We start from the raw sequence: 21099 nt of genomic DNA on the forward strand, positions 1-21099 counted from the left end.
TTAAAAATTGCAACGGTCATTATGTTATTCCTTAGATATGTATAAAATGTTTGTTATTTAAAAAAAATAAAAATTAGACTTTAGTATCACTTTAACCACTTAAGGACCAGCCCCTATATATATACGTCAGCAGAATGGCATGGACGTCCCCTTTAAATGCCTGTCCGTGTGGTCGCGCTCACGACCCTGCCGCTATCCGTGAGTCGATTGTCTCACGGAAGTATAGAGCGGGGAGATGCTTGTGTAAACGAGCATCTCCCCGCACTGACTAGTGACAATGACACTGATCTCGGCTCTGTGTACTCGGAGCGGAGATCAGTGTCATGTGACACAGAGCCCATCCCCCCTACCATAAGAAACACTATGCAGGGAACACTTAACCCCTACAGCGCCACCTAGTGGTTAACCCCCTTCACTGCCCAGTTAATTTTCACAGTAACCAGTGCATTCTTATAGCACTGATCGCTGTGAAAATGACAATGGTCCCAAAAAAGTGTCCGATGTGTCCGCCATAATGTTGCAGTCTCGAAAAAAATCACTGATTGCCGCCAATACTAGTAAAAAAATAATAAAAATGCCATCAAACTATGGCCCAGATTCTTAAAGACTTACGACGGCCTATCTCCAGATACGCCGTCGTAAGTCCAAATGGCCGCCATTGTATCTATGCGCTGATTCATAGAATCAGTTACGCATGGATTTGGCCAAGATACGAGCGGCGCAAGTCTCCTACGCCGTCGTATCGTGGGGTGCATATTTACGCTGGCTGCTAGGTGGCGCTTCCGTTGATTTCTGCGTTGAAAATGAGCAAGATACGCCGATTCACGAACGTACGTACGCCCGTCGCAATTGGCTACGCCGTTTACGTAAGACATACGCTGGCGTAAAGTTAAAGCTGGTCTCTAGGTGGCGCAGCCCATGCAAGGTATGGACGTCGAAACAAGTGTATCTTTTTACATCGTTTATGTAAGTCGTACGCGAATAGGGCTGTGCGTAAGTTACGTTCACGTCGTAGGCAGTGTTCGACGTATCTTAGGCATTCTATCCGACGCATGCGCCCTGGATACGTCCACGGACGGTGCATGCGCCGTTCGTTCAAAACGTCAATCACGTCGGGTCACGATTCATTAGCATAAAACACGCCAACCTCTTCACAATTTAAATTGGGCGCGCTTACGCCGCCACATTTACGAAACACCGCCGTAACTTAGGACGCAAGTGCTTTGTGAATACAGCACTTGCCTCTCTAAGTTGCGGCGGCGTAGCGTAAATACGATACGCTACACCCGCTCAATGTAACGCTGCCCTACGTGAATCTGGGCCTATAAATTTTGCGCAAATCAATTAATAAACGCTTATTGCGTTTTTTGTTTTTTTTTACCAAAAATATGTCGAAGAATACATATCGGCCTAAACTGAGGAAAAAAGATTTTTTTATATATTTTTGGGGGATATTTATTATAGCAAAAAGTAAAAAAATATTGATTTTTTTTCAAAATTTTCGCTCTATTTTTGTTTATAGCGCCAAAAAATAAAAACCGCAGAGGTGATCAAATACCACCAAAAGAAAGCTCTATTTGTGGGGAAAAAAAGGACATCAATTTTGTTTGGGAGCCACGTCACACGACCACGCAATTGTCAGTTAAAGTGACGCAGTGGCGAATTGCAAAAAGTGGCCTGGTCCTTTAGCTGCAAAATGTTCCAGGGCTTAAGTGGTTAAAGTGGAGTTCCACACAATAAAACAACTATATACCGGCACAATTTCTTTTTAATAGTGTAAATACCCTATATTTGCATTTTTAGCTGCCACTTCCGGGCTTTCCCTCCCGCGGGAGTACTGTAGGTGTTCCTACTCCTTTGCCCGACGCCGCAATGTCATCTGGCAGCTTGCCGCAATGTCTCCTGGTAGCTTGCTGCAATGTCTCCTGGGAGCAGTGTCATGTTTTCCAGGAGACAATGCGGAACGCCCTGAGCCGTGATAGTTTTTGATTTTGATTGCCATCACAACGGGGCGTGAACTTTCAATGACGCCGCCCGTTGTGATGGCAACCATGATGTTTACGGGGCTACTCACTGTAGACACTGCACATTCGCGAGAAAGAGCGGTGAATGCTGGGAGATGAGCATTCACCGCTACCCGGAAATCAGTGCTTGTGGGCTTCACAATGCCCACAAGCAAAATGGAAAATCACTATATCGTTTTTTTTAAGTTCTTCTTTTGCACGAAAAAAGGACAGGTGCTATTTCAGGACACCAAACAAGTGAGTTTTAATTTGTTGTGTAAGAAAACATTGAATGCTAAAAAAAAAACAAAAAAAAACGATTTGGCCGCGAAACCTCCCGCTTTAAGTGAAATATTTTTGTTTTTAACTTTTTCTGAGGCACTTAATAAAGGCAAAGTAACAATTTTATCCTATTGGACCTACTATTAGGCTTGGTTCACACCGGGGCGACTTGACGGGTCGACTTGAATCGCCTGACAAGTTACGCTCCATTCAGTGCAATGGAATCGTTCTAATCGAGGCGACTCGAGACCCTCCGAATTAGAAAAAGGTTCCTGCACTACGTGGGGGCGACTTCGGAGCGGCTTGCATTGACTTCTATTAAAGAAGTCGTTTTGCAAGCTGCACTGAAGTCGCGCTGTGTGGGGCGGCTTCAAAGTCGGACATTTTTAAAGCCACCCCAGTGTGATCCGAGCATTCGGGTCTAATCATTTCATCAAGCAAAATAATCATTTATTAGCGCAACCAGGGCCTTTTTTCAGGGGGAACTTGGGGGAACTCAGTTCCACCACCTTTGGCTCAGACCCTTTGGTGTCTGCTCACCACAATCACTTGTAAATACAGAAGTCTGGTTTCTGTGTTTACAAGTGACAGCTTTGTAACCCCCTGAACTCTGCACTCTGTATGTAATGCAATTCTGGTATTTAATGCCCCTTTAAGACCCTTCTACTGTTTGTAAAATCTGAACGGGGTCGGGGTTGAGTTCCTGCACCTATTTTCTGAGAAAAAAAGCGCAACAACTTCTGCCTCTACTAGACTTTGCTTGGCAGCTGCTGGGTAAAGTGTTGATTTTGTGACATTGTTAGGCTGTTGCAATTCCAGCCAGTAAATTCTTGTGTAATTGTAGTTTGGAATGTCCCAGAAGTGGATTCATAAACTCTTCTATATGGTAACCAGTTTGACCACTTTTCCCACATAATTTACCAGGCAAACACTAGATCTTCATTCAAACATTAACAAAATTGCAGAAATAATGAACAAACTCCAAACGAGTCCACAAATAGCCCTGCAGCAGCGCTGCAAACAATGCGTTTGTATGAATAACAGTCAGTGCAGATGACAGGGATGGCTGTGCTTTAACAAGAGTGCTCCTTTCACCAAGGGATGTTCACCACATGGGGGGGGGGGATATAGTCCCCTTCAGGGTATACACTCACCAGATGTAAGGTTTCAAACAGCATTCATTACACCGCAGCATCCACCGTCTATGGATACCACTTTAATGATAGTTGATATTCAATTCCGTGGACACATGTGAAAAATAAAATCCATATAGAGCAGTATCGTTTTTTAAAGCTTTAATTAACCCAAAAAAGATACCCCCTTTGTACATATGTGCGTACCGAAAAGATAATCAAAACGGGCAAAAGATGTGTGCTGTATTAGCTCTCACTAACTTGACCCTGAAGACAGCCGTTGTACAGTTCCCCCAGCGTCTTCCTGGTTAATCATCGTGGAGCGCACACGATACGTCCGGTTTGGTTGATGGGGAGTCCCGCCCTGATGCGTTTCGTCACTTCCTGACTTCGTCTGAGGGTGTGACACCCCATCTAAACGACCGGATTTAAATATACTCAACATCCGCCCCTAATAGACGTCGGACGCGTTCGTACGTCATCCGCGTCATCGCACTTCTACGACCGAGATTGCCTGTCGTATCAGAGTAAGGGCGGAAGTGTCTTAGTCTTGTTACATTGCACTGCGCATGTCCTTCGTTACAGCGATCTACCAATTACGAGTGGACATCATCCTCAGTGGTAAAACGTAATTACTCCAAGACTAGCAACTTCCTCATCCAATCTTGCGTTCTGACAGAAAGATTCAAAGAAAAAGGCTATAATCCACAAGCTCTGAATAAAATCATAGAAGTAGGATCAGTATCTAGAGATGTATGTCTCAAAGAGAAAGAAAAAACGGAATCCATGCCCCTAGTGAAGAACTCAAAGGAATGGGGCTATATTTCACAATTCCATGCGCAATACAAAGAAATAGAGGCCATTTTTAACCAACACTGGCATGTCCTACTATTGGACAAAAAACTTGGCCCTATAATACCCCAAAAACCACAGTTTATATACAGGAAGGCCCCTAATCATGGGGATCTGGTAGTGAAAAAGGTCCTAGACCTAGCAGTCAAATCCCATACATTCTGGGATAGGAATGGTTTCTTCTCATGTAGAAGGTGTAAACCAGGGGTCCTCAAACTACGGCCCGCGGGCCACATGCGGCCCGCGGACGACTTTTAACCGGCCCACCCGACCCTGACAGGCAACGCCGGTTACACGGCAGGTTGTAACACAGTGATCCCACTGTGTCTAGGAGATCACAGTGTTAACAGTTTGGGCGCGCTGTGATAAATGTCCCGCCCTCCTCCTCCTAGACTAGCTCGTGTGATAGAGCCAGTGTTCTGTCTATCACACGAGCTGGTCTAGGAGGAGGAAGGCGGGACATTATTCAAATGCATAAAGCGCGTCAGGAGTTGCCGAAAGAAGCCGGACTGCGAGTCGGCTCTATACCGCGCCTGCGCACCGACGTTCGGCTTCTTTCGGCAACTCCTGACGCGCTGTATGCGCCGGTCGGAAGCCTGTCAATCAATTAGGAACGCCCAGTCCCGCAGAAGACATACCTGGAATCGGCGGTGAAAATACGGTATGTACGGCGATAAAAAAAAAAAAAAAAACAGCCGATTGTCATTCTGACAACTCGGCTGAATCTAATGTTAAAATTTTTTTTTTGGGTGAACCCCCGCTTTAAAAAAAAAAAACATTGCTGTAATTCATGCGCTTGGCATTCTGAAAGGGGCTGCAGGCTTGAATAGGCGAGGTGGCGCTCGTGCGCTTTTAATTGACGAGCTGCTTCTGCTGATAGGGGAGGGTCAGTGAAGAGGATGGTAAAAACGTGGCTCAACTGCATGTGTGTACTAACCCCCCCCCCCCAAACACAAATCAAAACAAACCCTTAAACCTCCAATATCTAGGATTGGTGTTCTCTTTTCCATTGTGTTTAATTTTATTGTGTCAAAATCAAAGGACCTCAGGAAAGCTGGCTGTGGATGCCTACGAGTCTGTCAAGAGATATAAAATGATCACCAAATGATGTGAAATTGATCATTCCACTGATCTATAAATGGTGTGGATTTCAAATGAATGCAAATGTGTCTAAAATCGGCTGATCCTGCAAATTCAGAACAACAACTGATGGTCTGATGCCAGAAGAAGTCTCCAAGAACAGAACAATGTCATCATAGAATCTACAGGTATTTCTTGAAATGGGGAGATTTACTAAAACGGGCGCACTCAGAATCTGGTGCACCTGTACATGGTAGCCAATCCGCTTCTAACCTCAGCTTGTTCAATTCAGCTTTGGCAGTAAAACCTGGAAGCTGATTGGTTTCTATGCAGAACTGCATCAGATTTTGCACTGTCCAGTGTGCATCAGATTCTCTGTGCACCAGTTTTTGTAAATCTCCCTCATTGAGTCATCAATGAATCCTGCATCATATAAAAGTATGCATGATGAGATCGGGGGAGAATCCATCCAAAAGTTGAAGCTGAACCAGAAATGGAACTTTTAATAGGATAATGATGAAATACACTAGGAAATCCATAGCTCAAAACAAAGAAAGGTGGGGGGAGGGGTTGGGGCGTATGGACTGAGTAAAAGCCCAGATTTGAATCTCAGTGACAAATTGGGGGATATCCAATATCTAATTTAAAGCGGAGCTCCGCTGAAAAAAAAATATATTAAAAGCCAGCAGCTACAAATACTGCAGCTGCTGACTTTTAATATTAGGACACTTACCTGTCCTGGAGTCCAGCGCCGTCCGCAGCAGAGGACGAACGATTGCTCGTCACTCTGCTGCCCCCCCCCCGCCATCCACGGTGAGGGAACCAGGAAGTGAAGCGCTCCGGCTTCACTGCCCGGTTCCCTACGGCGCATGCGCGAGTCGCGCTGCGCCGTCTGACTGGCTCCCGCTGTGTTCTGGGGGCTGAGTGTTCCCAGAACACAACGGGGGGGGGACTGACGTTCTGCCCGCAGACTGTGTGGCCGGAAGTGGGTGCAAATACCTGTCTTTGACAGGTATCTGCACCCCCCTCCCCCTGAAAGGTGTCAAATGTGACACCGGGGGGGGGAGGGTTCCGATCAGCGGGAGTTCCACTTTAGGGTGGAGCTCCGCTTCAAAGAGGTAGTAAAACCCTAATGAGTTTTACTTCCTCTTTTGTTCCCTGCAAAGTAAAAGCATAACGGGCTAATATGCATTTCATACTAGCCCATTATGTGCCACTTACCTGCAAACAAAGCCCACAATGTCCCTGCTGGTGGCCACGTCCATCTTCACCCCTCTGCCTTCAGGGTCGTGGACTCCGGCCGGCTCCGTGATTGGCCGGAGTCGCGTGATTCCACTCCCATGCATGTGTACGGGAGCCGATGGCCAAGGCACGCTGCTGATGAAGCAGCACAATCCTTCCGTTTCTTCAGTGCGCATGCGCCAATGACGTTGGCGCAAGCGTATATATGGCAAATGTTTCCTAAACCGCGTAGGTTTAGAAGATATTTCCAGTACCTACCGGTAAGCCTTATTATAGGCTTACCTGTAGGTAAAAGTGGTATGTATGGGTTTTACTGCCACTTTTGAAATATACGCACATATACAGTGCACAGTAAATGAATTTTGCACCTTCATAAAATAAACGGTACATTTAGGCTCCATTCACACCTAGGGGTTCAGGAACGTGGGTGGAATCGACGCAATTCTTCACGCAATTCCAGAATGTGTTTGCAATGCCATTATTTCCTAATGGCACCCCAAACGCGGTTTGATTTTTGCCGTGATTGTTGAGTGACAACTCGCGCTATGATTGCGGCAAAAAATCATGACTGCTCCTTGCTCTGTGCTAAGATTTGGTACATGAACTTCTTTTGGAGTGGAGGGAGGCCCATTCAAACGAATGGTGCTGCTCCAAAAACACTCGAGTAAAAAACAAAAAGAAAAGGTTATCTGTCGCTGCAGATCACTCAGGTGTGAATGGAGCCTTAAGCCTCATACACACGATCAGATTTCCAGCTGATAAATCTGTGGATTTTTGTTTGAAGGGCGTTGGCCATGAGCATGTTCTGCATACAGATGGCAGAACTTTTTTAGCCAACATTCACGAAACTACGTGGTTTTCTGCTCTTTAGCGCCACCCTTTGGGCAACTTCTGCTAATGTTGTCTGATGGTTAGCATTGGTTCTGAGCATGCGTGTTTGTACTTTGGATTTTAGTCCGACGGACGATCAGATAATCCGACGGAACACATTTGTTGTCGGACAATTTAAGAGCATGGCCAGCCAACATTTGTTGTTGGAAATTCCGACAACAGTTGTCCGGTGGATCATACAGACGGTCGGATTATGCGACAAAATACATCCATTGGACAGTTGTTGCCGGAATATCCGATCGTGTGTACGGGCCTTAAGACACTGAAAGTGATTGACACGATTTTGCTATTTAATCTTTATTTAGTAAAGTTGCCTTATTTCGTTTGCTGCTTTCTAGAACTGGAGACTCCACAAAATGATAAATGCGACTCCCCCGAGCGCCATATGTCAGCATCTATATTATCGCACACTCGCCATTCTAAGCGCTGCGTCGTGTATGCCTTGCTCATTTGTTTCTTTGAGAGATTTTTTTCTGCATTTAGAAAATGGATATTTATTTACTTTGCTTATGTTTATTCCTTTTATCGCATTAGTAAATGAATCGCTGGCAGGTTATTGTTAAATTGCCTAACGAGATAATGGCGATCATTGGTGAAAGTTGCGAGAGCACTACAAAGGCGCGGTGCAAGACATCCTCCAGAGCTATGGGAATCATGTTTTCTTTTCCACCTGGCGCTTTGTGTCACTCAATAAATCCGTTTTTTTTTTCTTTTACTCTCTAGAAAACTCATTGTGGATATCATCAGCGACTACCTGAATCATGGCAGATCCTCTTCATCCTTTGTCATAACGGCGCTTTATTTTCCAGGCACGAAGAAGCTATCTTGTGGCTGTTCTGATAGAATGCCTTGAATATGTCGGGATTTTAAGAAAATATTAGCCGCAATTATGGAGGCGACAATGTAAAAAAGGCAATTATAGTGATAAAGAGCGGCAGACGCCTTTGTCGAGGCCGGGGCTCAGCTTCTATTTGTCTCTGACTACATGAGCGCATTGTGCGTGATTCTCGCTTAATGGGGCCCCGTCTGTATGCCAAGCAGCTGCATTTTTTAGGGGCCTATTGGATGATTTTGTGGCTTTCTGAAAATTGTTTCTTTTCAGGAGATATAACGGGAAAGGGGGGGGATACCTAGAGGGGGGGAGTGGGGGGGGCTTCTTTCAACAATAATTTCTTTTCAATTCGAGCCAGCAAGGTTGACAACAACATGACCATTTTGTTCTAATGATAAGACCACTAAGGCATCTGCACTCCTCATCAAGCCTTCACACAACAGAAGATACAATTTAATTTGTCGCTCTGTCAGCCGCGCTTATACCATTATGCCGCTGTCCCCACGGTCGTAATAACTCCTTTTCAGACGTGCACTTGAAATGATCTCGGCTGGTGAATAGAACTCTCAATTAAGTCTGCCACTTTCGCTGTGTCGCATGCACTTGGTGCGACTGTCACCTCCAGCGCTGTTTATTTACAATGTCTACCCGTAATTACGCTTAACGTGTCATTTGGCGAGGAAGGGGGCCGGCGAGGAGATTGTCGGGTGCAGCCGAGCCACCGAGGAGGAGTTTCCGCACAGCGGGCACTAGCAAGGCCGTCCAATGCCGCTGTCAGGACGTGGCGATAATGTTGATAATGCGAGCGCTGCTCTCATCAAGCTGTAATTAGGTGGCCCTTCCAATGTGACACTTCGGCTAATAACAGCTTTGATTTGTATTTTTTTTTTTTTTTTCTTTTGGCGCGCAACTGCTAATTAGTTAAGTGGTTTTCGCTTGGCCTACGTTTGCTGTAGATTAGTATTTGCCTAGAGAGAGAGAGAAAAATGTCAAGGTTATTACCATTTGTGTCATTTTACAGCTGCGATATGCATTTCAATGGAGAAGTGGAGGAAAGTTTGAGGGTTGGAGCGGAAGTGACTAGTGCTCCTTTGTGTCCAGAGGTCTAATTTTGCCTAAATGGATTGCGGTTGGGGTGAGCAGGTCTTTAGAGATTGCTTGGTGCCTCATGATTTGCATTTTCTTTGCTGCTTTCTTCAGGGACCAAGCCAGACTTCTGTGACATCGGTCTGGATGGAAGACCAAGGCGCCTTTCGGAATTGGTGCTCGGGGAAATGCAGACCCATCATAGAGTGGGAAATGGGCACAGTGCTGGGTTTGATTGTACTTGTTAAATGTTGCCTAATCATTAAGAAACAACCTGTAAGATTTAGGCTGCATCCACATGGGGCGATTAGCTGTGCGCTGCATGTAGGGCCGTCTTTTACTGGCACGGGATTCACTAGTGTTGCGTTAATCCCTGTGCTGGTAGGCTTCAGCCTGTGAGTTTCCACCATAGGCCAGGCCCACTGATGAATTTTTCCTCACCCATCAGGGCTTAATCATACCCTACGATTTAAGCTCCAGTGCGTGGGGCGAAACACGTCCGGTGGTAGGGGGTGGCCTTTGGCAGAGACTCGCAGGCTGAAGCTGTTTTGATGCTTATACTAAGGTGGCTGATTGGGAGAGCACAGCTTTTTTATTGCATGTACTGCCTCACATGGGCTTCTTGGCAGCCTGCACCCCTTACCGGAGGATGGTGGGAGATCAGTCTCCAGCTTTGAGTGGCTTTCTAAATTTGATATCTAGAGAAGTGTTAGATGCCATAATTCACCCACATAAGTGGAAGGCTGACCGCAGGTCAGCCTGAATTTGTAGGAGGAGTCAGTAGGTATTTAAACCCGCCCTCTATCCTCCTTGCTTTTGACGGTTTCTCTTGTGTCCCACCCACCCTTCCCCTTTTTTCTTGCAATTTCTTCTTTTTTACTTCTAGTTGGGTATGCCCCCTTTTAGGCATACAGACCACGTGACCCTGGCACACCCCAGGTCACTCTGCCTGTTTCCCCCCAGACCTTTCCAGCACGATTACCAGAGACTCTGAGTACAAATCATTTACAGTTATATTTGGACACAGGCACAATTTATATTTTTTCAGTTATTCACCAAAACATATTCAAGCTTTAGTTATATAATGGATATGGGCTAAAAGTGCACAATCTCAGGTTTAATTTGAGGGTATGTACTTCCAAATCAGAGGGAGCCCTGGTTCACACTGGTGCGTTTTGACATGCGATTTGGCATGTAAAAATGGCTGTTTTTGCCGCAAATTGACGGCAATGGCACCGGTGCGACGCCGATTTCAAAAAGTAGTTTCTGTACTTCTTTTTGCGATTTCCGCCCGCAATTTTCATTGACATCTGTGCAGAAACCTGCACAGATGTCTCTAAAATCGCGGCCCAAATCATTACTGCCAGCGGGAGTGAAATCATGCGAGTTCAGCTGAACTCGCACGGCTTCACTGCCGCAGCCCAGTGTGAACCTGGGCGAAGGGTTTAGGAATTGCAGCTCTTAAGACTAGCCATTCTCCTTTTTTCAAGGCACCAAAAGTACCGTAATTGGACAATTGAATCAAAAGCTGTTTCATGGCCAGGTGTGGGCTACTCCTTCATTATTTTTTCATCAGTTGAACAGGTAAAAGGTCTAAAGTTTATTCTAAGTGTGGTATTTGCATTTGGAATCTATTGCTGTGAACCTACATCATGTGTACAAAAGGAGCTGTCCATGCAAGTGAAACAGCCCATTTTAAGGCTTCAAAAAGGAAACAAATCCATCAGAGAGATAGCAGCAACATTAGGAGTGACCAAATCAACAGTTTGGTACATTCTGAAGGAAAGAAGAACACTGGTGAGCTCAGCAACATGAAAAGACCTGGAGGTCCACGGAAGACAACAGTGGTTGATGATCGCACGATTCTCTCTATGTTAAAGTAAAACCTATTCACAACATCCAGACAAATGAAGAGACTCTCCAGGAGGTGGGTGTATAAGTCAATAAATAAAGAGAAGACTTCAGAAGAGCAAATACAGAGGTTTCACCACAAGGTGCAAACCATTCATAAGCCTGAAGGTTAGAAAAGCCAGATTAGACTTTGCCCATAAAACATCTAAAAAACCCAGACCAGTTCTTGAAGAAAAGCATTCTTTGGACGAATGAAACTGAGAATAATCTGTACCAGATAATCTGTATCAGGAAGTAAAAAGGAGGATTGGAACAGTTCATGATCCAAAGCACACATCATCATCTGTAAAACACGGTGGAGGCAGTGTGATGGCATGGGCATGCATGGTGTTTGTTGATGATAAGACAGAAGCAACCGGATGAATTCTGTGTTTAGATATAGGGATGAGCCCGATGTTCGAGTCGTAGATTCAAAAGCCACGGAACACCCTTTAAAAGTCTATGGGAGAAATCAAAAGTGCTAATTTTAAAGTATTATATGCATGGTATTGTCATAAAAAGTGTTTGGGGACCCGGGTCCCGCCCCAGGGGACATGTATCCATGCAAAAAAAAGTTTTAAAAACTGCCATTTTTTCGGGAGCAGTGATTTTAATAATGCTTAAAGTGAAACAATAAAAGTAAAATATTCCTTTAAATTTCATACCTGGGAGGTGTCTGTAGTATGCCTGTAAAGTAGCACATTTTCCCCGTGTTTAGAACTGTCCCTGCACAAAATGACATTTCTAAAGGGAAAAAAGTCATTTGAAACTGATCGCTGCTATAATGAATTGTCGGGTCCTGGCAATACAGATAAAAGTAATTGAAAAAAACAGCATGGTTCACCCCCCCCCCCCCCCAGTCCTTTGCCAGGCCCTTTGGGTCTGGTATGAATATTAAGGGGGAACCCCGAACCAAAAAAAAATTTACCCAGCCGTGCCATTCTGTCAACGTGATTTTTCACGTTTGTGAATAGACTTTAACGGTGTTCACGTGTTCGAACACATTTTTTGCCTGTTCGCATGTTCTGCTGCGAACCAAACCGGGGGGTGTTCAGCTCATACCCATTTAGATATATACTGTCAGCCCAGATTCAGCAAAGTTGACGGTGCTTCACAGTAAAGATTAGGGGTGTTGAATATAATCGATGCATCGATGCATCGCGATTCGGGGCCCCCCGATTCGGCATCGATGCATGTGACCCCAATAATCGATGTCGGGTGACGTCATCCCGACTTGCCCCGCCCCTCCCGGGAGATCGCTCCGAGCAGGTCTTTTAAAATGTTTTTTTTTATAAATGCGCGTTGTAATCCATTAAGTGGCAATCGCTCTGTGTGCTTTTTTTAAAAATGTATGCAGATTCATACCTCGTAGCTCCGTAGTAACTGTACATGCGATCATGTGATCCATGGTCCGGCCCGCCTCTCTCTTCCTCTGTCCTCTCACATCCCTCGTCTCAAAGTCTCTTCTGATCTCAGCCCCGCCTGCCTCTCTTGTGATCTGTTACTTTAGCTATAGACGATGGGCGGGGCTGAGAACGGACATCAGGGGAGATGAGAGGAGAAAGAGGCAGGTCTGAGCATGGAGTCACATGAGGGGAAAGTAATATACACACAGAGACATGAGGTATGATTCTGCATATGTTGTAAAAAGCACATTACAGCCCTGGCTATAACAGCATTTAGTATCACAGGTATTTTATCAGCAGTCTGATTCCTACACATGCTCTGCCTGTGCTGACATTTCTCTGACTCTCTGCACATTCCACTGTGTTAACTCCTAGTGTGCTGGAATGTGCAAAGAGTCAGAGAAATTTCAGCAGACAGTGCAGTGCAGTGAAACTCACAGGGCTTTGTCAATTGTGAAATCTAATCCCTGAGTCCTGCCCCCCCCCCCCTCCCAGCAGCCATGTGGATTCCTGTGCACTTTTTAAAGGGGAGTTTCACCCTATTTACACCCTTTAAAAATGCACAGATGACAATGAACCCTCAATAAAAAATGTCAGTACAGCGAGGACTTGGGAATGTGTTAATTTTAATAGAAAATAAATAACACGGTAGTCCTCGCTGTACTGATATTTTTATTGAGGGTTCATTGTCATCTGTGCATTTTTAAAGGGCGTATTGATGACAATGTCAGCACATAAAAACACACTGAAAATGCACAGGCAAAATCATGTATTTTTCCTCATTGTTCCCTCCAATCATCCTGTGTGCGCACTGCGCAGAACAGCATGTAAGTACTGAGGAGGAGGGGGTGCTGTTATCCGGGGACACAGGGGGGGTACGGGCATGTAGTGGAATCTGATGTGTCACCTGTGATAAGTCATTGTCACTGCAGGGACTGGGCTGTATGGAGGAGAAATATAGACCATCTCCTGTACTATGTCCACAATCTCTGAATCTCTGATCATCTCCTGTACTATGTCCGCAGTCTCTGATCATCTCCTGTACTATGTCCGCAGTCTCTGATCATCTCCTGTACTATGTCCGCAGTCTCTGATCATCTCCTGTACTATGTCCGCAGTCTCTGATCATCTCATGTACTATGTCCGCAGTCTCTGATCATCTCATGTACTATGTCCGCAGTCTCTGATCATCTCCTGTACTATGTCTGCAGTCTCTGATCATCTCCTGTACTATGTCTGCAGTCTCTGATCATCTCCTGTACTATGTCTGCAGTCTCTGATCATCTCCTGTAGCATGTCTGCAGTCTCTGATCATCTCCTGTAGCATGTCTGCAGTCTCTGATCATCTCCTGAAGCATGTCTGCAGTCTCTGATCATCTCCTGAAGCATGTCTGCAGTCACTGATCATCTCCTGTAGCATGTCTGCAGTCTCTGATCATCTCCTGTAGCATGTCTGCAGTCTCTGATCATCTCCTGTAGCATGTCTGCAGTCTCTGATCATCTCCTGTAGCATGTCTGCAGTCTCTGATCATCTCCTGAAGCATGTCTGCAGTCTCTGATCATCTCCTGAAGCATGTCTGCAGTCACTGATCATCTCCTGTAGCATGTCTGCAGTCTCTGATCATCTCCTCTAGCATGTCTGCAGTCTCTGATCATCTCCTCTAGCATGTCTGCAGTCTCTGATCATCTCCTGTAGCATGTCTGCAGTCTCTAATCATCTCCTGTAGCATGTCTGCAGTCTCTGATCATCTCCTTTAGTATTTTGGGGGGAGAGCCATGCGCACTTGCGCTGCAATCGTGATGCATCGCCGAATCAAATCGAATCGAATCGTGGACTTGATAATCGTAATCGCATCGAATCGTGAGACCGGTGAAGATGCGCAGCCCTAGTAAAGATGGTCAATGATCCAAAACGCACTGCAAAAGCAACCGAGGAGCGGTTAGAGACTGGCAAAGCATCAGATAGGAGGAAACCCAGTCTTTGGTAATGTCCATGGGTTCCAGACTTTGGGCAGTCATTGCCAGTAAAGAACACAATATTTAAAAATGAACATTTTATTTAGGATTATATTCATTTGTCCAATTACATTTGAGCCCCTAAAAATGGGGGGGGGGGGGGGGGGCTGTGTATAAAAGTGGTTGCAGTTCCTAAAATTAGTACTTGATATTTTTGTTCAACCCCCTGAATTAAAGCTGAAAGTATGTGTACTTCAAATTCATGTAGATTGTTTCCTTTTAATTTTATTCTGGTGGCACACTGAGCCAAAAATATGAAAATTTAGCCTGTGTCCAAATGTACAGTAGGTACTGAGTACACCCCTCACATTTTTGTAAATATTTTATTATATCTTTTCATGTGACAACACTGTTTAGCCACTGTTTAGCTATTGTCCATCCCCCCCCCCCCCGTGTCATGTGACTCGTTAGTGTTACAAGGTCTCGGGTGTGAATGGGGAGCAGGTGTGTTAAATTTGGTGTCATCACGCTCTCTCTCTCTCCGTGTTACGCAAACGACGTTAAATTTCAACGCGGGAGCGATGGCCATACTTTAGACAGCAATACGTTTGCTGACTAAAGTTAGGGCACCTAGAACGACGACTAACTTTGCGACAGGAAACTAGACTAGCGGCGACGTAGCGAACGCGAAAATTCATCGGTGATCCGCCGTAACTCCTAATTTGCATACCCGACGCTGGTTTACGACGCAAACTCCCCCCAGCGGCGGCCGCGGTACTGCATCCTAAGATCCGACAGTGTAAAACTATTACACCTGTCGGATCTTAGGGATATCTATGCGTAACTGATTCTATGAATCAGTCGCATAGATAGAAACAGGGATACGACGGCGTATCAGGAGATACGCCGTCGTATCCCTTTTGTGAATCTGGCCCACAGTGTATATATTGGAACCTTTGTTCAGCAGTGGTTACTGGGCTGCTTTCAAACTGATCCGCAGGCCTAGCGCAGAACACCCACAGGTTACCCGCACTGAGCCATAGACTTCTGTTATTTCCCGCGGGTTTGGTACACTACGCCTGCAGGATATAATTGAAGTCTATGGCAAAGTGCAGCTAACCCGCATGAAAGCCACTGGTGCACTGCGCTCTACCTTCGGTGTGGGTAAACCACAGCGCATCAGTGTGAAAACAGCCTTGGTCCCCTGTGATACGATCGGTCCAACCCAATCTGACCCTCTGTTCACCTCTATGGAGCATCAGATGTAAACGGACTTGTAGCAGTTTACATCCACCCACCTCCAATCCGATCTGCTAAAAAGAAAATAGAACTGAGGGGGGGATCTGTCCCCTTCTATCTAGGCAGATCGGATCGAAGGGCCCATAGAGTAGAGTGGGCTGTGTCTGTGACCAATCTGCATATGCAGAGTGGACAAGGACCGGTCATCCGCCCCCCGCTCCGCTCATTGTGGCCCACGACCGGTTACCAAGTTGCTTAAGTGGCCCTCGCTCTTGAAAAGGTTGGGCACGTCGGATCTAGGTGGATCACGTGTAGCTGGCTCATTTAGTACTTGGTTCCTTGGCTGCTGTTGGCTCCCTTTTTGGATGACATCACATCTGGAACTCTGTTCTTTGGCCGCTTTTGGTGCTTCTTCCAGAAATCGGCACATCTGGTATTCATATATTTACCTACTGCTGGTTCAGTTCCTGTAAAACATTACAATGGGTATTTCCTTCCCTGGCAACTGTTGGTTTCTCTTCTGGAACACGTCACATCTGACATTCTGCTCTGTTGGTTCCTCTCCTGGAAAACGTCACACCTGGTACTCTGTTACTTGGTCACTGTGTGTTCCTCTCAGAGAAAATGTTACACCTGGTACATTGTTCCTCCCTGTACACTGGAATTGAAGATGTGTGGATGAGCAGATGTACACCTTGAGCACGGATTGTGATATTTCAAAGAAACAATTGTGTGTGTCTGCCCTTCTCTTCTCTGTACACAATGCATTTCTTTATCACGTCTCTCAGATGACACGTATTGCACAAATAAAGGAGACAACTGACAATTAAACTGTAATTATCACCAAGTATTCCAAGGTGTTTAAAAGCTGTTACGGCAGCCATGTCAAGAGGCTGTGAGCGGCCTATAACAGGACTTTTATTGTTGGCAAAGATAAAAGACACTTGTCATGTGATGCCCTTGGCTCTCGGCCTGTCTTTATCACATGGCATCGTTTGTGGAGGGAGATTACCTCTAATGCTTGATGTTGCCATGTCAAGTGTCTGATGAGCGTCACTTGAAATAAAATGTGTCCAGCAAGGTCATGAAGAAACTGTTTATGTTCTAAAAAATGTTTGCATGCCATTAACCGTTGCGACCCCCTTCAGGCTGACCACAGAAACTTGGCATTGAGCAATATTCTTTCCACAGTTCTAAAATTTGCGTTTCCGGTGGCAGAAAAGTGACAGCCGTATTTTAAGACTGTGCTTTTTTTTTTTTTTCAGCATTCCCCATTGTGCATTGTCTTTTGTGGTAAGCCGTATTGTTCCACGGCTTAGCCCAATGGTAATTCTGTTCTTGCTGCTCACGGTTCTTTGAAATTCCACAAAACAGCAGCCATGTTTTTTTTTTTAGCAGTCCCGACCTTGACACTCATTTTCGGGAGGGAGAAGGATGTAGGAGTTATTGTGTGAACTCGATGTGATGTTTTCTTCTAGGAGCGCTGTCGAATTCAGCGTTCCACGCCTTTATCTGCGCAAAAAAAAGAAGAAGCTAGAATAGATTGGCAGACTGAAGAGAAGATGCACATGATTGTGTGAAATAAAAATATATACAGCGGGTAAAATAAGTATTGAACATGTCACCATTTTTTCTAGATAAATATATTTTTAAAGGCGCTATTGACATGTCATTTTCACCAAATGTCGGTAACAACCCATGCAATCCATACATACAAAGAAACCAAAACAAATCCATTCAGAAAGTAAGGCTGCATTCACACCTGAGCGTAGGTCGCTCGGTCGTTTTTTGCGGCATTTTGTTGCGCGTATTCATGCTTATTTGCGCGTTTGCATACAGCGTCGTTCTTACGTTTTTGTACTTCGACGTTTTTTATTTTAGCCAATAGGAAAAATTATCATCTTTTCATCACTTGTTGCTATGTTGGTAGATTTTTTTTATCTTCTGCCTGGGTGAAATGTTCTATTGATTAAAGCGACAAAACGCCCGTAGCAAGCGCTCGTTGTCATGCTAGTCGCTTGAATCAAGCGTTTCCATTACTTTCTATGGGAAATGGAAACGCTCAAAAACGCCCAAACCGCCCGATACACGCGACAAAAAAGGATCCGGAACTTGTTTGAGCTTCAGGCGTTCGGCGTCAGGCGAATTTGAGTGGAGATGTGAACCATCTCCATAGGGAATAATGTATTTTTTCCCCTCCTAGCTTTTTTGAGCGTCGGGCTTCAGGCGACAAAACGCTCAGGTGTGAATGCAGCCTAAGTTATGTGTACGAACACCCGAGTTACAAACGACTCCAACTTACGAACGGCCTCAATGCCGGCTGCTTGTGCTCCAGGCTTGTCCTGGATTCCTTCGAGCAGCTATCTTGCGCTATAAGAGAAAAAAGACTGAAAATTCTGTAAAAAAAAAAATGAATTTTTCTTTGTTTCTGTTATAAAATGTAGCAAATTCCTATTTTTTCTTCATAAATTTTGGGCAACATTTATGCTGCTACATATCTTTGGTAAAAATAAGTACAAATCGGTGGATATTATTTGGTCTTTGTGAAAGTTATAGCGTCCAAAAGCTATGGTGCCAATATCTGAAAATTGATCACAGCTGAAGTACTGACGGCCTATCTCATTTCTTGAGACCCTAACATGCCAGAAAAGTATAAATACCCCCCAAATGACCCCTTTTTGGAAAGAAGACATTCTAAGGTATCTAAAAAGAGGCATTGTGAGTTTTTTGAAGTTCTCATTTTTTCCCCACAATTCTTTGCAAATCAAGATTTTTTTTTTCTTAAATTTTTCCCCCACAAAATTGTCATATTAGCAAGTTATTTCTCACACACAGCATATGCATACCACAAAATACACCCCGAAACACATTCTGCTATTCCTTCCGGGTATGGCGATACCACATGTGTGAGACTTTTACACAGCGTGGCCACATAGAGAGGCCCAACATGCAGGGAGCACCTTCAGGCGTTCTGGAGTACCCAGGCCAATTCTGACATTTCTCTCCTATAAAAATCATCATTTATTTGCTAGAAAATTACATAGAACCCCAAAACATTATATGTGTTTTTTCAGCAAAGACCTTAGAAAATACAATGGTGGTCGTTGCAACTTTTTATCTCGCACTGTATTTGCGCAGCAATTTTTTTAACGAAAAAATGTTTTGTACTTAAAAAAAAACCCGGTACAGTTAGCCCAATGTTTTTGCATAATGTGAAAGATGAAGTTACGCCGAGTAAATAGATACCTAACATGTCACCCTTCACAATTGCACACGCTCGTGGAATGGCGCCAAACTTCGTTACTTAAAAAAAATCCCCATAGGCGAAGCTTTAAATATTTTTACTGGTTACATGTTTAGTTACAGAGGTCGTCCAGGGCCAAAATTATTGCTCTCGCTCTAACGTTCGCAGAGATACCTCACGTGTGGTTTGAACAAAGTTTTCATATGTGGGCGGGACTTGCGTATGCGTTCGCTTCTGCATGCGAGCACACGGGGAGAGGGGCGCTTTAAAAAATAAATAAAAATGTATTGTTCATTTTACTTTATTTTAGTTTGACACTTTTTTCCGCAAAAATTTATTTTTTGATCACTTTTATGCCTATTACAAGGAATGTAAACATCCTTTGTAAAATGAATATGGCATGACAGGTCCTCCTTTACAGTGAGATATGGGGTCAATAAGACCTCACATCTCACCTCTAGACTGGGAAGCCTGAAATAAAAAAATAAAAAAAAACAATCCTGTCTTCGATCGTAGCGGTGAGTCGGTAGAAGCACCGGAGGACGGCAGAAGGGTTGGGACGTCCCTTCTTATCTCTCGTAAGAACGATCAAGCGGTGGAACAGCCGCTATATGATTGTTCTTATAGTGTAAGGAATCGCCGGCTGAAAAATCTGATATCTGAATGCCTGTAGCTGCACCCATCATTCAGATATCCCTGCACAAAGTCAAAGACGTCATATGATGGACGGCGGGTGGGAAGTGGTTATATTGCGGAGTATGGCAGGGTATTGTAAGGAGAGTTTGGTCACATTCACAGGTCAGTTGTTTAAAAATACTGTGCATTGAGCACATCGGGTGGTTTGAGATAAAAATGAATTGATGGGAGATATTTTTTTTTTTTTGTCACACACCTAACTTTATGTCTAGGAACCTCGTAGTTGAATGATGCCAACAGTCTCTGCCTTCTTTAGCTCTATATGACTGCTGGTAGTGGTCAGCACAGTGAAGTCCAATGCATGTTCAGTAATATGTGCAAAAGGGAACATGGTGCCTGCACGTGTAAAGAGGGGCGCTCTAAGCTGAGGTCCCTTACTGTAGAAATACACGGGGACACTGCTCATTGACTTGGTTGTGTGACATCACAAATCACACATGGGAAACCGCTAACACTGTCTGCGCCATCCCTCAGCCCTGCATATATTGCCATCTAATGGCAGCACTCCGCTGTGAATGTTTATTGTACTGTGGTGGAGTCCATATTTTTCACTTGGATTCATATATTTCTATGACCAGACTGTTGGCTCTGCAGCCTCAATATTTAATAAAAATCAACCGTGTTTTGTGTAGATGTGGGAACCATGTCATACACACCGAATGTGACCATTCTTGGAAGCCATCATCTGGTATTGTACAGATGAATTGTGAGTCCATATTGATGGATGGCGAGGTCTCCTGAACGTTGTATTGGAAGGTGTCTCCTGAGCTCTCACTGATTTGTTTTTCTTTCCTTGCAGTCTCCCATATGGTCATCGAGGAGGTCGGCTTCATACAGAACAATCTGGAGATCGAGAAGTCGTGCCGGGAAAGCGCAGAGGCCCTGGCGTCAAAGGTAAGTGATCAGATATGCTAGGGAAGAGAGACAAGGGTATGGTCTTCAGTGGAACAGTGTGTCCATCTGTCCATGTGTATATATTGTCCATGTATGTCCATGTGTATATATATTGTCCATGTATGTCCATGTGTATATATTGTCCATGTATGTCCATGTGTATATATTGTCCATGTATGTCCATGTGTATATATTGTCCATGTATGTCCATGTGTATATATTGTCCATGTATGTCCATGTGTATATATTGTCCATGTATGTCCATGTATATATATTGTCCATGTATGTCCATGTATATATATTGTCCATGTACCGTATTTATCGCGGTATAGCGCGCTCCCGTGTATACCACGCACCCCTAAAGTTGACCCCG

At 44.6% G+C, this 21099-nt stretch overlaps 1 protein-coding gene across 9 annotated transcripts in view; it reads left to right on the plus strand.

Annotated features, from left to right (window-relative positions):
- SHTN1 (shootin 1) overlaps nt 1-21099 on the plus strand; it is a 148978-nt gene that overhangs the window by 43149 nt on the left and 84730 nt on the right. For 8 of the 9 annotated variants that reach the window (XM_040361496.1, XM_040361498.1, XM_040361499.1 and 5 more), the window contains exon 4: nt 20632-20726. In XM_040361496.1, coding sequence (XP_040217430.1) covers nt 20632-20726 — 95 coding nt within the window. Of the gene's footprint in view, nt 1-12386; nt 12391-20631; nt 20727-21099 lie in introns of those variants that run through there. The other variant, XM_040361501.1, reaches the window with a different exon arrangement.

This window comes from Rana temporaria, chromosome 8, assembly GCF_905171775.1.
Source record: "Rana temporaria chromosome 8, aRanTem1.1, whole genome shotgun sequence".
Classification (NCBI taxonomy): domain Eukaryota; kingdom Metazoa; phylum Chordata; class Amphibia; order Anura; family Ranidae; genus Rana; species Rana temporaria.